Genomic DNA, 19,002 nt, shown 5'->3' with positions numbered 1-19,002 from the left:
CTGATTGTAGATTCATGCACTTTGACATTTACTGTAGCAAGAGCTTGCTGTAGGTCCTGTGGTGATATTTTAGGGTTTTTGGAGACTTCATTAAGCATCTTGTGGGCTACTCTTGGGATGAATTTGCTTGGATGGCCTCGCCTGACCATGTTGGCAGTTGTTTTAAATGTTCTCCACTTGATGAACGATCTCCAAATGATTTTACGGACAGTGGAATGAATGACTCCAAATTCTTCTGAGATCTTTTTATATCCCTTACCAGACTCATAAGCATATTTTTTCTGAAGGTCTCAGAGAGCTCTTTCGATCTCACCATGATTACACCTCTCACTTCAACAATTAAGAGCAAACCAAACGAAATATCTGTGGTTTAAATAAGGCAACCTCCTTCTGTAAAAACATTTTAATAATTTTCACCCGATGTGATACACCTGTAGGTGATTTTATCCATTTTACGTATACGAATATTTGGAATTCCCTCCGTTCTGAGTTAAATGGTATCACTTTTAAGTTTGCTTTTAAACAAAAACAGGTCACTCGCATATTTGTGTGTGTGTGTGTGTGTGTGTGTGTGTGTGTGTGTGTGTGTGTATGCTGTGAAACAAGAATTGTGTGGCAGAGGCCAATTATACAATTATTTTTAAGCTAGCTCAATATGATTTACAACCAACATTGTCATTTAGCTGATTTATAGATCTCTGTAAGCAAAACAAGACTTCAGATGTTCCCACTCTGTGAAATGTTTGTGAACCATACCAAAATTTACTGAATTTCACAAACGAAAAAACAAAAAAGCAATGCAAGTTGAGTGTTTCACTGTAGGAGTAAAATGGAAATAGCAGATATTCAGAAGATTCTAAATAGAAGATATTCATCATTTTGTTTTGAAACAAAAGTCCTGTGGAAAAGAAACCTTGCATGATTACGTATATATATAACCCAAGTGAATTCTCACAGACAGCATTTTTAAAGTGGTCTGAATTCAGCAGTATGAATGGGATTTGTATGGAAGCACACAATATTAACGTTTTCATATGAACTTTGAATGCTTAAATGCTTATGTTTTGAATTTGATTTAGTTGCTGTGGTTTATATCACCAATGTCTTTTGATTGGTGCCCAGTCCTGCAAGATTAAACTGGTAAATATGAACTCTAGCTGTTACATAGACTAAATATTATCTATTTATAATGAAAGAATATCATGATTATATGGATAATCACACAAACATGAAACTCTCCTCATTGAAGATAATTTTTTGACACTGGTCTGAGAAACTAATTTTTGAACTGTGGATTCTAAAGGCCATTTTCATCTTTTTCTGTCATGAGCTGCTGTAAGGTTTTTAAAGGATTACAAAGTGTTTTGTAACATCAGCTGTGTATTGAAGACAAGGTACTGGAAGTGATTAGGGAAATTTAAATTTATTTATTAAACTCTTACAAATCAGAGTAATGCTGTTTAAAGAACAATATTAATCCGAATTTGATACAATCTATGGAAGAAATGTCAGAATATGACACAAATCTCGGCCAAACAATCAGCATATGCCCAAAATATATTATGACAGGCACGTACAGCATGTAGTTAACTCATGGAAGGACTGTAGCACATCTCTGTTTGTGTGCCACATCCTTGATCCTCCTATATTAAACAGGTAGACAAATATTTTCTAGTCTAATGAGACATGTTGACGTTGGTACAAAGTGCTTTGTTTGGTGGAACCCCAGCATTGTTAATCACTCTGAGAACAACATGCCCACAGTAAAGCATGGTAGCATCGTGTTAAACTGATTCATTTGGTATGGTTGATTCTCTGATTTTTGGTGGACACCCTGTTCTAGGGTCATTGGTGTTAGGCCATGTTCTTCATCAGTTTTAGAAAAATCTAATTGTGTTGTGCTGTAATGAGATTGTGGCACAGAGCAGGATGGATCACCTGATATGGCTTCTCCTCCAGGTAAGAAGTAAACCAGTCATGGTGGTTCCAAGACTCATGTTGAAAGCATGCTGAACTGTCAAGGAGTATGTAAAAGTATATGTTTCTTCGGAATGACCATCAGGGCAGTTTCTGTTGAATGTGGTGCTTCAAAGCCATTGTGGCTCTTGAGCAAGACAGAGAGATATTTGAGTATACAGTTCATGGAAGAACCTTAGAAAGAATATAGATACCGGTGGGTAGGTCCTGATTTAAGTTTTCAGCTTCAGTCCACTTTCAGAGCTATATGTTAGCTTGGCCCTGCACCTACATTCATTAGTGTTCACTACATTGATTGGAAGCTGTGCAGCTCCTGCCTTAAAGCAAGATCCTTTTCCAAGGTCCACACAGTCAAAAAATTGTACAAAGAGCCTGTGACTGAAGAGCTGATTACAGTACAACAATGTTAAAATCCATGTGACCTTACTTTTCACAAGAAGGGATCCTGGTCATTAGCTCCATGAATCCCTTCCTTCAGAGCAGATTGTAACAGTGGCAGCAGCTGCTGAACCAGCAGAAGCCACCCAAAGTACTACAAAGTGGTAGAAGAGGACCTTGGCAATTACTTCCATTACTTGTCTGTCTGAGAGGGAGAGAAAAATCCAGCTATTTGCATTGTCCAATCATTCAAAAAAATACAGAGCATTTTCAATGTTTTGAAAACATTTTGAAGTCTTATGGGTTTTGCATGTGAAAACAAAGAACAAAGTGACTGAAAAGTCATGTAGCCTGGACAATTCCCTTTTAAATCTAGTTCCTGTCAAGGTTTTTTCTGCATGTTTGCAAATCTGACGGAGATTTACATTGGCCCTTTTACCTTTGGCTTGCTCATTAGGGATCTAAATCTACACTCATAGAGCACATTATTAGGAACGCTTGTAAACCTACTTATTCATACATGTGTCTCATCACCCACTTGTGTGGCAGCAGTTCAGTACATATAGATACAGGCCAGCAGCTTTGGATACTGTTCAATCACCAATCTTCATTATGGGGGGAAATGTGATCTCAGTGATTTTGTGCTATGATTGCTGGTGGTTTGATAGGATGGTTTGTTTATTTCTAAAACTGTTGATCTGGGATTTTCAAGCACAAACGTTTACTCAGAATGGTGTGATGAAGAAAAACATTCAGTGAGCAGCAGTTCTGTAGACAGAAATGCCTTGTTGAAGAGAGAGGTCAATAGAGAATGGTCAGTTTGGGTTGAACTGACAGAAAGGCTACAGTAACTCAAATTACCACACTGTACATTTGTTGCATTTGAATAGAAAAGAATCTAAACTAAGTACAGAAAGCCAAGGCTGCAGTGGATGTAGTCTCAGCAAAACTGGACAGTTGAAGACTGGAAAAATGTTGCCTGGCCTGATTAATTTTGATTTCGGTCAAGGCACACGGATGGTAGAGTCAGAATTAGGCACCAACACCCAACCTACCTTTTGTCATGAGTCCTGGCTGGTGGACGTGGTGTAGTGTTGTCGGGATTTTTTTTGGCACACTTGATCTAAATTTAACGTATCTGAATATTTCCTTAATTTATTATTTCAGTGTAAAAATTAAACAACTGACTGACCTTGCAGCCTTCCTCAAAGATGAGCTTGTTTCAATCATTCCTTGTTGAGCCTAATACACTGTACTTTACCAACTAAGCAAGATTGATCATCAGATAAATTAGTCATTTGTGCTGGATAAAACATTTTTATATCTAGTTATTGCAAACCTGTATATTCCTGTTGCTAGTTGGAAATAACTACAGATGCAATGCAAATGACTTGTTCAAAAATCTATAGTATGATATTGCTGAGCTGGTCTGACAGTCCTGTATTTTTAATTCTCATTCAGGGATGTTGGTTCAGGATTGGCTTGTAAATTTGTTTTATGCCTTATGCCAGTGTAGCTGCATCAAACATTATGCCCCAGCTTTGTGCAGAAAAATAGTCTAACTTCATAGTGACAGGCGAGAGAGCCATCAGCTAATCAGAGAGAGATTATGTGTATGAGAGATTAAACAAAGCAAAGAGCAAAAAGGAAAAATGGGGTCATGATTGATTTCTTTTATGTTTTTCTGGTTGAACATGTAAGAAAATTGTATAGTGACCAGAAAGTTGGGTTTGAGAAAATCGCTATTATATAAATGATACTTATTTCTATAAATTACTAATACATTTCACCTCAGTGTGAATGAGTATAAATAATTAGTATATGTTGCTCAAAACAAACTTACATTGCAAACTCAGGTAGTTTCACATTGTCTGCTTGGGTATCCACTAGGTCCTCTCAGGGTTTTCTCTCATCTCCCAAAAGGTAGGTGGGATAGTTAATAGTGGACAGATAAATAAATGAAATCTTTTAGCACATACACAAATTTTATATGGTTTTACTTTTCTAATAATTACCCACTTAAATTGACCCTTTTCTTATATTTTTCCTTATTAAAATCATTCACTGGATTGTCACCTATGCTATAATTAGAGGAAGCAGAATCCCTAAAATGTGCTCATCTTATTGACATATAGGTACAGTAGGTGATTATTATAAAGTGGGTAGATGGAAGTGATGGTAGAGTGCAAAAAACTGTTGGTAAGTATTAATTAATAATTATATTCTATTCCATGACCATGTCTTAGTACTATTATCATTAATCTCTTTGTTGCATTAAAATTCATTCTATAGGAAAGAATCAATGATACTATAATAGTTACAATACAATAATACAATATTTTTTTCTGTTGTAAAAGACATGGAGTAGAGAATGTTTTGTATTTTTGTTGTTTAACATGGTATAAAAAATGATGCTGCTGGTGGTTTCTGTTAATTAAGATTGAAAATATTCCTAGATGGTTTCACACAGAAAATAAAAAATTAAAAGAGATGGGTTTAGCAACGTCACTATAGTCCTGTTCTGCCACAGCTTTTAACTTGATGTACGTGTTTTAGTTGTGTTGAGGTCAGTTCTCTTTTATATAGTTAAAATATATTAATATTTTATGGTCAGTAATCATTGCATTGAAACCATATTTGCAACTGGTCATACTCTGAAATAGAATAATTACATTTTTTTAAACAAGCACAATATTGTTACTCGTCAGGAAGGCATATATAAATATTGCTTCTAACATACAAATGCTTCCAAATAGACCCATACTGTCATATTGGCATTACAATATTTAATGTTCATATCATTTACTGTATTTAATTTCTGAAAGGTCATTTTTATTTGTAGACCTTTGGAAATAACACCAGATTTCAGCCCATATGCAGCTGGAATGCAATTTTGTCAGTGCCAAAACAGACCTACTATTGTCCATTTCTATCAAATTGCAGCAAATCCATCACTTGTAACATGAATGTAACGTGTGCAACATGAATATTTTGAATAAATGTAACCATCTCTCTACATAACTACCAACCTTTGTGGTAAAATAATTACTCCAGGATGGTAAAACCTTTTTGTTAATTATTTAGCAGCTTTTTTAAAGGTGGACCATTTAAGGTGGATATGTTTTTATGATTAGATTTCATAGCATTTCTGATCAAGGAAATATGATTTTAGATAGATAACATTTTAGATATTATTTCAACAAGAATAATGTGACAGAAATAACCAAGTGTATATCCATGTAAAGAATTATATTGGCAATAAGATGGATGATTCTTGGTGATCTTATTGATGGTTAAATCAGTAAGTATAATTTAATCCAGTCACATGTCTTTACCTGGTTACCATTCTTAGGAAAACCTTAAAAACGTAAAAAATATTCTAGTGAACCTATAAGGACCACCAACCAAAACAAAGTCAGAATGGTTCTGATTTTCCATGGATATAAATCTGCATGAATTTATGAGTATGCAACTCGGACAGTTTTGGCTTTAATTTGAAACTTTGTACAAAATGTACAGCAAATTGTGAGACATGGAAGGAAAAGCAACATGTACACTAAAACCATGTATCATTGAAAGAGTCAAAAAGGAGGGCAATTTGAATCTCACTCACTTATTGCTGTTTGAAATAGGAAACAACAGCAAAAGGGAAATTAATGTCATACTTAAACATCTTGCAGAAGATATGACCATCTCAGACTGGTCAGTATTACTTAGAAGGGTTTTTTACTCAAAAATTTTGCTTTGCAAAAATAAAACAAAGTATAAAATGACAAATAAATAGAAAGAATAAATATAATGCTGGTGACAAAGGTGGACCAATGCTGGCCCCTGCTCCTGTGTGATGGCTAGCAGGACAGGAATTTGGGTTAAGTCATAGTTATGTTTACAAAAGCAGCTCTTGGCAGATGCAAAGTCTTTTAACCAGATCTGAATTTTCTGAACAAGTTTAACAATTAAATGGCACTTACTTTTTCTCCGTTTTGGTACTTTCACTCTTTATTATCAAAGGGATTTGGTTTGTCAGAAAAATGAGAGATTTTGCATTTGGATTTTTTTGGAATCTCCTTGGAGTTAAAGCTATAAAACAGTTAAGCCCAATTTCCGACCTCATGACACACTACAGTATATGGCCAAATGTATGTGGACACTTGATTATTGCATTTAAATTGTTCAGCCACATCCATTACTAACTTGTGCATAAAATAAAGCACATAGCAATGCAGTCTCTGCCATCTATGCAAAATATGTTGTACTGAAGAGCTCAGTGACTTTAAACTTGAAACAGTTGTAGGATACCAGCTTTACCACAAAATACTGCTAGATCTGTCACTGTCATGTGTGTTAATATTGTGAAATAGAAGCATCTAGGAGCTACAGCACCTCATCCATAAAGCAGTACAAAAACCACACAAATACACAGTGTAGTGCTGCCAACTGCTGAAGTGCATAGTGCAAAAAAAGAAAGAAAATTGCTCACTAAATATATTCAATCACTATATATTACCTAGCTTCCTCTTGAAGCCAAATCAGCACAAAAACATTGTTGTCTGAAGCATTTAAAAATGGGTTTTTACAGCTAAACAGCAGCACACAAGCCTAAAAGCACTATCTGCAATGCCAAGCATTGGCTGAAGCAGTGTAAAGACCTGCTGGAAAAAAATCCATATGGAAATGGAAAGTTCTGTGGTGTGATTTATTATGGGTCACTGTCTGCCAGTCTGATGGATCATTCTGGGTTTGAAGAATGTTAGAACACTACTTAACAGAATGCATAGTGCCAATAGGGAAGTTTGGTGGAGGTGGGAATAATGTTTTATTTATTTATTTATTTATTTATTTATTTATTTATTTATTAATTATTATTATTTTTTTTATAAAAGGCTATGCCTTTTGGTTCCAGTGCAGGACAATATTAATGCTACAACATACAAACACATTTTTAAGAATTGTATACTACCAGATGTTTGGGGAAGGCCCTTTCCCACTCTTGTTCCAGTTAACTATGCTCCTGTGCACAAAGCAAGTTCCATAAAGGCATGGTTTGAGGAGTTGGCATGGTGAAATGCCATCTGCCTTAAACACAGACCTGACTTCAACCCTCTTGTTGGATTAGAACATTGATTTTGAGCCAGGCTTCTTATCCAACATCAGTGCCTAAACTTATCAATTGGTCTATTGAATGAATTAGCACACATTCCCACAGACACTCTCCAACATCTTGTAAAAAGCCTTCTTAGAAGCATGTAGGTTTTTCAAGCTTCCTGCTGTGTGTAAGTGTGGCATCGTAACATCAATATAGGTGTGATGGTAAGGTGTCTACTTACATTTGGCCATATAGCGTATGTATCAACTCATCAGGTTAGGTTCAGAAATATTAGGACACTGACAATTGTATTGTTTTAGCTGTCTACTAACATATACATACGGTATATAGCTGAAATGAAATAATGAAACACTTTCAGTTCTAATTTTAGGGTATATACATCTTTTTATAAGTGCTGTACAATTCCCACCCTTCTTTAATAAAGGACCAAAAGTAATTGGAAAAACTAATATTGGGTAGCAGACACATTAAATTTAATGATTGGATGAAGCCTAGAACCTTTGGACATCACTAGACAATTTTTCTTCCCTGCCATTTTCCTTAGTTTCCAATTAGTTTTGCTTAATGCTTATTTGACCAATTTATATGACCAACATTCTACTTTATTCTGAAGTACACTTTGGGTTATTGCCCATATGCAGTGAAAAAGCCATCCAGTATGTGTGATGTGATGTATTTGAATGAATCCGTGCAAATAATATAGTTATGTACACTTCAGAATGAATCCTGCTGGTTTTGCCAGCAATTGCATCAATGAATACAAGGAAACCAGGTCCACTGAAAGAAATACATGCTCATGTCATTAAATGAGGTGGTATGCTTTAGAATATGGGTAGCTGATTCCCTTCTTCATACTCTTCCCAACATTCTACTACTAGATCATTATTTGTCTCGACTGTTCATAGAATGTTGTCCATAATTGTATGGACTTAAACAACGTTATTGGCAAGCTAATCAGTTCTTTCTAATTTGGGGTTTACATATAGTTTACATCTTACTGTAAATTCTGTGTAATTCTTTTTTTGGATTGTTGACTATGACAACGATATCCATACCTCTTGGAAGGTGTATTTAATCTGGCCAAGAGTTTAAAGTAAAGTATTTTTTCTTCACCAGGGAAATAATTTTTCTTTTGGTGTACCTGATCTACTGAATGTGCTCTTGCTTTTTTAGACAGTACCAAATGATTGATTTGGTCAAATGGCAAACTTGAAATGAGTTTTTCAAGTGTGCCATTTGACTGTATTTTACTTCTAAAATAATGAGGGAATAACTTGCGCCTGACCATTGAAGAGCTGAGCCAATTGTCCGATTACCATTGGTCCCTTAAAAGTAAATAATAAAAATAAATAAATGAAGTGTGTACAGTTTACCCTATTTGGGAGTAAATACTGAAGATATTTCGCTGAAAGTCTGTCCTATGAGTTCATATTCTTTACAGCACTTTATTGCAGCTCTAGCTACTTTAATAGACAACTAAAGAATAACTTTGTCAATGTCCAAATGTAATAAATATCTTTTAACACACACACACACACACACAAAAAAAAACATTTACACACTCTTTTCAAATTGGATTTGTCTGTGATGTAAAAAAAAAAAAAAAAATGAATCCCACATAAATCATGTCAGAGCTTACCCTCAATATGTAATTACAATGTAACTTAATTAAGTGAGAAAGAATCAGAAACACATATAGGAACTACAGGGAAAATTATCTGGACAGGGACAATATCCTGGTTCCAGAAGTGTGCAAGCCTTTATAATTGTGGATGTGGCTGTGATCAGGATGAGCCAAAAGTATTCAATCTTGTTCAAAAGTAATTGTTAAACACATCATTCATAAAGTCGGTTAGCTAAACAGGAAAATGAATTTTACACTTTAGCATGACAATCACCCAAATCCTACATCCAAATATACAAAATATGTGCTTAACCAATTAAATATCAATGTTTTTGAACGACCTAACCACAGCCCAGACATGAAATAAAAATCTGTAGGGTAGTCTTTGCACTTACAATTTGATGGATTTAGAAGGATCAAGATGTGTCATGCTTATACAGTAGACTGTCACTATAAAGTATTACTATACTATTAAAGCATTACTGTAGGGGTGTCCACACTTCTCTAAACATTTTCTGTTTTTTTCTCACTTAATTTTAATATGGTGTGATTTCACATTGAGGTAGGAGTTCATTCATAGGTTGTGGACACTTTATATATCAATTGTGTGTGTATATATGTACTGCATATTAATTATGTTTCTCATTTTCTGTACTACATAGGATCAGTTTTTTTAAGGATAAAATATACATTATGGTCAGGGAAAAACACATAAAAGAAACAAAGACGAATGGAAATGCATTAAAAGAAAACGTCGACCGTTATACACAGCAGCTCCCCACACTCCGACGAATGGCACTACATGGAGTCTTCTTCCCTTGACATAAGACCAGTTTTGCCATTTTTCTTCTATTAATTTTTTTTTTTTTAATTAAAAAAGAAATTTGGTTTTAGATCAGTACAAAAAATGGTCAATATTATGCAAGAGTGTGAAGAGACTGAAGATTTTTTTGGGTCGCATGGAAATGAAGGAGGTAGGGTGGAGCTGAACAGCGCAATGTAACATTACCTTACTTATATCTTAGCTCATTTTACCAGTACAATCATGATCAAGGCACAGGGAGCTTCTACAATTACTTTTTTCTTCAATAAAGTTGTACAAAATATTACATTTTACAGTCTGTACAAGAATAACAACCAGCAAAGAAATACAAATAAATTCAAAAAGCCAAGATGAAGGGGGAAAGAGAGAGAGATAAAAACAGGAGTCAAGTTCCTTGAATTTTGCACCTCTTTTAAATCTCATGAAATTTTCTACTCTCAGTCCCAACATGTCAGTGTACAAGATGACTGCAGTAGGGTACAGGAAGTGTGAAAGGGAGAGGATGCAGAGAGACAGACTGATGGAGTGAATGGGAGAGAAGGTTTAAAACTGTGAATAAAGGCATTATTTGCACACACCGTGCATAACACTCATGAAACAGAAGAGCTCACGTGCTGTTACAGGAATACACAGATGTATATCTGTGTGCACGCACGTTTAATTATTATATTTTATTTTATTTTTGCACTGTAATTGTAATTCAGCATTAATCTATGCATTGTATGTTCTCACTGTACATTCTCCTTGTTGCATTTGGAGAAAGAATCATGTGATTGGTCTTGTGCTCTGCAAGCACAGCAACCCGGAGCTGAAAATACTCCATAATTCTAACCCCTTTTTATGCATTCAAACTAACCATAAAGGTTTGCATTCTTTCACCATGTCTTTGCATTAAGCCATCATTTTGATTTTTCCATGGAATAGTCCATTTTGGTTGGGAGAAGTGGAGAGACAACAGGCTCACTCAGGCAAAGAGCGGAGTTTCACAATAGTGGTGTGCATGTGTGTGGTTAGTACATAATTAGACACATGGCTATCGTTTAACATACACAGGACAGAGGGTGTGAAGACGGATTGTACAGGTGTGTAAATGCCATACAAATATCTTCTTCATCTTGAGCAGAGCCTCAAAAAGTGTGCAGATATTCGGTAGTCCTAATCAAACTTTTATTATTTCCTGTCTTTCCAAGCATATGTGTATGTATTCACCCACTCTCCTTTGACATTGGTGGTCATTAGCTATATTGTCTTCTCTTGATTGCACAGTCACCCTTGTTCATGAATGATACAGTATTCGCTTTGCCCCACAGCTATCTCATGATGGAGAAAGCCTGTGTCTGTGTGTCTCTTATATGTTGCTGTGTGTCCTGGAAACTCATAAATAGTAAGTTTCATGGTTGAATTTTTGGGGCATGAGTAGGACAGGAAGCCTGTAGAAAGTTCTAGACTGGGTTCCAGTGATGATTTGGCAATCACAACAGCTCGTATTGCCGGAGATGCATGCGCTGGATGATGTCACGGCAGTCATTGAATACCCGGCGGATGTTTTCTGTGTCCACAGCACAAGTAAAGTGTGGATAGCAGTAGTGGCGACCATCCCCACTTGCTGTACTGATCCTCTGATGGACAGATTTAGTTTCAGATTAGATACACACAGAATTTTTTTCCACAATTAATGGCTACAAGAGCAACCTAATAGTCACGACTTATGAAAACATTTCATTCATATTTTACGTTTTCTCTTTCATTTATTTGATTGATTAATTGATTGATTGACTGATTGAAAGGCAGCCAAATCATGTTGTGTAGTGTGAATCTAGATATTAAAATATGGAAAATGGTCAGAGCAGCAGTTGTGCCATATTATATATTATATATTTTAAGAAACAGGAGAAGATGAAAAACCCAATGAAATGTGAGGGACTGAGTTGTAATAACATATAAGGCCTGTCAGTCTCAGTATCCAGGACATGGATCCAGGACATGGATGTGTACAGTGTACATTTGCAGTATAACATGGATGTTTACAGTGTAAATAACTCTCTATGGTAGCTACTAGGTAGTCACTGTTATGCCAGTACTGTTTCTTCACAAACAAATTTCATTATAATATATATCTGCTTAAAAAAAGATTTCATATATATTTTCCCAGACAAAGAAATGGTTAGTTGTGGGGAAAAGATAACAGTAGGGGGAAGATAAGAGCAAAGGAGCAGAAAGCTTGTCACTGTAGACTATACTGTACTGTAGAAAGAGAGGCATGGGAATTTATAAGAAATAAGCTAGGAAGATAATCAGTAAATCAATAAGCTTGGACCAAATTACAATGTATGGCCAAAGGTTTGTGGACACCTGACCCTCACATCCATATGGGCTTTTTGAACATTTTACTCCAGATCTAGCTCCCACTTTGCTATTATATTTTTATATTATACTTTTTTGCAAATGCTTTCCACTAGATTCTGAACTGTTGTAAGCATTTGCCCATTTAGACATTGATTTTGTGCAAGAAGGCCTGAGTCATCATTCAAGCTAATCCTAAAGTTATTTAGTGTGGTTGAAATTTGGACTCGATGCAGACCACTCATGCTCTTGTACCTTAACTGTGGCAATGTCTTTGTTGAGCTTATTTTGTCCACATGGACACTGTCATGTTGGGACGAGCTTGCACCCCAACGTTAAAGGTATTCCTGTAAAAGGGATATGCTACATCATGCAAAAACATTCTATAAAATGGATTGCTTCCATTTTTTTGCAACACTTTTTTTTGAAAGCCAAATATGTGTGTGATGGTCAGGTGTTCACAAACCTTTGGCCATATAGTGTTTGTGTTTGCAAACACAATGCATAACTTGGTCTGTGGTATATCATTTGCTATGTCAGTCATTTATTGACTATGTTTGTTGATTAAGTATATTGAATTCTCTAGCAGATGGTAGAAGCCTCCCTTGCAAGGCTAAGTAGGTGTCTCCAGTCTGGCTTCTAGGTATACCTATTAACTACTGTCTGCTCATCTAATGTTGATTCCTTGGGGATAATCTTTGCAATCCATAAAATCACTGAACACTGACATTAGTCTGTGTTCACTTGCTATAACAAAGTATTTCTAATATTTGTAGACATGCTTGTGACAAAAACCTAGGCTAAAATTAAAATAGGGAGCCAGCTAATAGATCATCCTCATTTAAATACACATGTAAACCTGAAATATTTAATAAATGTATGCTAAAGTTTATCGTATTATTTCATGCATATACACTTACCTCATTTATTCAATTTCTATACAAACTAGGCTAAAGATATTCAATCTCAGTTTTTCATGAACTCATGAACACATTTCATTTTACCACACGTTTTCTTTGTCATTTATATACACCAAGTTGGCTGTCTTTTTAAACAGTCCCAACAATTCAATACCTTCATGTATTCATTTTTGAAAATTTATGATTGACCAGTTATGACCATTATGAGTTAAGCATAGCAGCTGGAAAAGGACCTACCATCAGAGACAGTGCCAGGCAATGCAGGCACAAAAAGCAATGTGACCACGTACTATCATAGTATATGAAATCATTTGACTCAGTGAAAATCTATAGTAAATAAAAGCTCAAATAAAGCTGTCTCTTAGCTACCATTATTAAACCACTTCTAATGGAAATACAGTAGATTACCTAATTGACATAACACAGGAAATATATGTTAACAAGAAATGTGTGGATTTGAAAAAGTGAGCTTGAATTCCTTTAAACTAGATATATGTAAACATTTGACATCAGCTGTACTTTATTTGTTAAAAGTCTATCAGTCGCATGTTAACTGGTACAAATTAACCCTTATTCTGTCTCTCCCCACTCCTTATATAAGAAATAGAACATATTTCCAAGAATATTAATATTTGCTGCGAAAAAGTTTTGCTGACATAGGGCAAGTTGAGAAACATGCATGTACAGGGTCTGAGGCCATTATACACAAAATTTTATATATAGATATATAATACACACCTTCATCTGCCTTGTTAATATACCAGTTAATATACCAGTTTACCTAGGGGAATGTGTTGGGCTGGGAGTGTTTCCAAATGAGATATTCATAGAATCCTTGAACCTCCACATAGAGCAATATATTAGCATTAGTCAATATAGAAAAAAAAAATCAAAAGCAAGTTCTGCAATGGTGTCGAGCTAAGGGAAGATATACAAAAATAAAATCTCTATGTCTGTGTGTGCATGTGTGTGCATAGTGAAGTAGAAGTGTGTTCATGCATAGCTGTGTCACAGCAGCTGAATACACTCACCAGGAACTCATCTCGGATGAAATATTTTGCTCTTGTAACTCGTGGGTCCTCCCCCAATTCAGGTGTAGCTAGAAAAAGAAAATGTTTAGCAGGAAATGCACAGTGCATTTTTTTTAAATTTACATTTGTGGAAGTGAAGAATTAAAAAAGAAGGATTGAGAGACAGGCAAATGTACTGTGTGGTTCTTACTGACCATCATCTGGTGTAGTGTAGCGTGAAAACTCTGGGAAATACTCCTCTATTTTCGATTTTCCCGCCAGAACTTTCTCAGCTAGTAGGTCTTGCTTGTTTAGGAAAAGAATAACAGAAATTGTTCGAAGCCACCTGGAAATGGTAGGATGGGGGTTTGGTGAAATATGATAAGTTGCAAAATGAGATAAGATATAACCACATATTTAATAAATGAAAAACATTAAAACAATAATATGCCCTACCTATTGTTCCATATGTTCTTGAACAGGTTTAATGCTTCTTGGAGACGGTTGGTTTGATTGTCTTCTCGGATGACCATATTATAGCTGCTGCTTGCTACCACAAATATAATGGCAGTCACATCTGAAACCACACAGATATTAAATTACACAATTATCAATTATAATAAAATAAAGAATGCTTTATTTTATAATTGTACCCAGAAGTACAGTTTCAAGAGTTTATATAAATAGACAATTTAGGATTAAACATAAATATGGGTCTCACTCATCAACCTTGCTTACAGATAGTTTGGTTTAGAACCTATGCATATGATCATGGTGATGTATCAGCTCCTTTCAGTTGTGTACACTCATGAGGAGCTTCCATTTTGCATATTGTCAGATATATCGGCATAACTGACAAGGTAATTACTGATTTTATTAGTCACAACAAGGAGCAAACAGGGAACAGAGATGAATAAAGAGTACATCTAAAGATTGGCTGGGATGATTCTTTCCTCAAAGATTTGACATACATATCTTTGTACAGAAAGGAATGGTCTTTTTTTTTTTTTATAAAGTAGACAGAATCTCTTTGCTAAGACTGATGTTTGGCTTATCATTCAATTTCACTTGTACAGTTCAATTTTAGTTGATCAACTTTGAATTGATTTTTTTCACAGGCAAATTTCAGTGAGAAACTGGAGACACGTCTTGCATTTCCAAGCCATGTGGTAAATAATGACACATATGACATATATTCATATTGCTCATGTTACAGTTCATTACATGTACAAATGTGTTAAAAGTAAAATATACATTAATAAACAGGGTTTGCACACCATCATAGGATGTCTAAATGTAATTGAAAAAAATTAATATATATATTTCTTAGACAAACCATTTAGGTATCACTCTCCTTCATGTGACATTATTTCTATTTATTGGCACTCGCACGAGTAGGCCTGTTAAAGTTATTTTGATTATCTATGGGAATTTGAAAGCACTTTTGTGAAATTAATCAAAGTCTAATATGTACAGCTGTGCTTATGCATGTGTGATATGTGATTGCTTCTGCATACTTGTAGTTTTAAGACATAGGAATTTCACAATTCTTGTTAAAAAACACTTGAACTTATATGACATACAGTCTCCTCCAAAATTATACTATGATGGTTCCCATTGTGGTAGATGTCTCTGCGAACTCGGCCACAAATGAGAATACAATCATGGATCACACTGTTTTTGTGCTATCCTTATAACCGTTTTTTTTAAATGATGAACTGTATGGTAAAAACATTACTGTATTGTGTAACTATCTGTTTCTTGTACAAATGGCAATCAACTTTTGAATCTTGTAACGTACTTGAATAATCAAGAAGAATTATTTTAATTTTGACAGAAAAACTAAGAATAAGAAAGCAAAAATCACAAAAAAATACAGAGCTGAGCCAAAATAACCATCCAACAAAAGTTATTTTTCCCTTGATTTTCTAACTGGCCATGGTCAATTCCCTCCCTCAATTCAGCTCTCCCTATCACATGATCATAAACCAGAGAGCAAACATCAAACGGAGAGGCCGAAAGCCATCAATTGCTTCCTCCAAGTTATGTGAAGCCAGACAACCACATCTTATTTATCATGTATCATCTGAAAAAGTATGCCCACTTCCAAATACATGGTCTCACAGATGCCATAGATTGACAAGTGTTGCTGTTATTGATAAAGGAGAGAGTATGCTACCTCTCCCTCATTCCCTGTGAGCACAGCCAAATTTACTCATGTGGACTCCCAAGCCTGGAAAAGCATCACAAGTGGAGAATGCAGCAGTTTGGTGATGTCAATGGATTGCCAGTTTGATGCAGTTACTGCAACCAAATATCTAGTGTTATTTACTGTAGTTTTGTTCACCTACAAATTAGGTGATCTGCAATCAAAGGTGCTACTAAAATCTGATCTATGCTTTAAAATTCTCAGATCTTTTCAACTCAAGCATAAATGTCTTCAGTGTACAGTATAGTCAAAACAAAAAAATGGGCCTTACCCTTCCAGTACTCTTGAATGGGACTGGAATTTCAAAAAACATCCGCTAGAAATTTACAACCATCTATGAAGGATACATTGAGTAAAAACATTCAAAACATTTACCATTAAAACACTGGATCCATTTCCTTCGTTCATCTCTTTGACCACCAACGTCAAACATGCTGGAAGGAGAGAATGGGAGTTGATGACAGGAAAAGGCAAGTCCAGAAAGTAAAAAATCCCACCATGGAAACACCTGCTTTTTATTACTAAATTAAATAATGTTGAATCTTATATTTGATATATGTACTATATTTGACATATATTTGTCTGTGATGTGTTACTGTGAGGTAATAAACAATCACTCTAGTTGAGGTAATAAACAATCATACTTGGTTTGTAGCTGCAATATGTATAGATAAATACTGTTATTTATTTATACTGTTACATAATGTCTCAGTTAAATGACTGTGGCTACATTACTAGTATTTTCCACATTTCAACTCACTGAAAATTAACTTTGTCCACTTGGAACCTTGTCTCAAAGATCCCTGAGGTCAGCACTCTGCATCTCAACAAGTCCTAGCATGAGAAATAATCAAGAGAAAAATAAATTTTTTTTTTGCTTAATTGCTTTGATCCAGGAAAGTTATTAGCACCACTTCTACTAATAGGCACATTAGCAAAGCTAATAATAATAATAATAATCATCATCATCATCATCATAAGAAGAAGAATTTTCTATAGACTTGTATTTTACCTGATCAGTAGGTGTATAGTCACTTTGCTTTATAGTGTCAATCTTATCTAGGAAGCTGAACAAAAGGGACAGAAAAAGATCATTAATAATGCCACAGTAAAAGAGGAAATAAAGCATATCTGTGTAATGATTAAATTCTTATTTCCTGTTAACTCATGGTAGAGCTTATTTCTTGAACAATTCAAACTTCTGTAATGAAAAAGAATTAACTATTGGCCAAAAGTATGTGGACAGCTGAGAATTAAACATCCCATTCCAAGACCATGTGAGATTTGTTCAACCTTTGCTGCTATAACAGACTCCAATCTTCTAATGAGACTTTCTACTAGATTTTGGAACATAGCTGTGAACAGTGATGCCCATTCAGCCACGAGAGCACGAAAGATTAAGGCACTGATATCAGGTAAGAAGGCCTTGTGCACAGTTGTCATTCCAAATAATTCCAAGTTTTTCACTGCAGCTGAGATCAGGGTTGTGTGCAGGCAGCTGAAGTCCTTCTACTCCTACCTTGGCAAACCATGTCTTCATGAATCTTGCTTTGTGCACATGAGCATTGTCATTTTTGAACATATTTGATCTCTACCCCTAAGTTCCAGTGAAAAGGAAGCCCACAGAAGGCTGTAACAGTCAGGTGTCCACATGCCCATGGCCATACATTTCATCTTGCTAGAAAAAATTATGAGAGATCAGCATGAGAGGTCATGTTTTGATCTGAATGAACCAAGCACACCAAAAATCAGACTTTAATAAAAAAAACATTGTAACTGCAGTGTCAGGGTCAGACAGCAGGTGGCAAATGTTTCTGTTGGATATCAAGGCAGGCAGTGTTCTGAGTCATAGTGATCAGAGTGTGTTCAGTCAGATGCCACTATAGTCAATGGATCTGCCATAGTGGGAGGAAACAGCGACACAGAGAGTGAAGAGAACAAGAAACATAGATAGAGAAAGGGAGGATGCTGCTCTTTCAGTTCAGAATTTGCTGGCTGTTAATGTAAACAAAGCAGTAATTGTTAGAGACTTTAATATTCATTTTGCTGATGAGCAAGAAATGACCAATTGAATGACCAACTGCCAGTATTTCAAACTAATTTATCTACTTTCCTCTTCAAATAATAATAATAACAAATCCTCAAGCAGATACTACCAGATGCAATAAAACCTCTGTTAAAAATAATTAATCCCTCCCTTAACACTGGTTATGCATGTATTCACCTAAATCCTATAAACTTTCCAGAGATCAAACCTGACCTTGACTCTTGTCAGCTGTCTATACACACTGACTGTCCACTTTATAACTAACACCTGTACACCTGCCCGTTTATGCAGTTGCCCAATCTTGTGGCAGCAGTCCGATGCATAATGTCATGCATATACAGGTCAGGAGCTTCAGTCGGTGGCATGAATGCTACCAGATTGGTACTGTTTCGACTGTTTTAGAAACTGTTGTTCTCCTGGGATTTTCACACAAAAAATTCTCTAGCGTTTATATAGAAATGTGAAAAACAACCTTGGTGAGCAGAAAACCCTGCAGCATGCACAAAACATCAAAGCTTGATATAGATGTGCTTCAACAGCAAAAGTCTCAAGTCTAAATGGGGG

The 19,002-nt window shown here is 35.5% G+C and overlaps 1 protein-coding gene across 3 annotated transcripts in view; it reads right to left on the bottom strand.

The window, feature by feature from the left end:
• Positions 1 to 5,831: 5,831 nt before the first annotated feature.
• gnas (GNAS complex locus) overlaps positions 5,832 to 19,002 on the bottom strand; it is a 48,319-nt gene continuing 35,148 nt past the window's right edge. For 2 of the 3 annotated variants that reach the window (XM_027146978.2, XM_047813766.1), the window contains 7 exons: positions 17,404 to 17,458; positions 17,152 to 17,225; positions 16,767 to 16,825; positions 14,639 to 14,759; positions 14,398 to 14,528; positions 14,204 to 14,271; positions 5,832 to 11,528 (listed from right to left, as the gene is read on the bottom strand). In XM_027146978.2, the coding sequence (XP_027002779.1) occupies positions 11,382 to 11,528; positions 14,204 to 14,271; positions 14,398 to 14,528; positions 14,639 to 14,759; positions 16,767 to 16,825; positions 17,152 to 17,225; positions 17,404 to 17,458 (655 nt within the window). In that variant the 3' untranslated portion in view covers positions 5,832 to 11,381. Of the gene's footprint in view, positions 11,529 to 11,552; positions 14,014 to 14,203; positions 14,272 to 14,397; positions 14,529 to 14,638; positions 14,760 to 16,766; positions 16,826 to 17,151; positions 17,226 to 17,403; positions 17,459 to 19,002 lie in introns of those variants that run through there. The other variant, XM_047813765.1, reaches the window with a different exon arrangement.

The sequence above is a fragment of the Tachysurus fulvidraco genome, chromosome 5 (genome assembly GCF_022655615.1).
Source record: "Tachysurus fulvidraco isolate hzauxx_2018 chromosome 5, HZAU_PFXX_2.0, whole genome shotgun sequence".
NCBI classification, from domain to species: Eukaryota; Metazoa; Chordata; class Actinopteri; order Siluriformes; family Bagridae; genus Tachysurus; species Tachysurus fulvidraco.
Note: the sequence above shows the minus strand (reverse complement) of the source record. Positions and strands in the feature narration are given on the sequence as shown.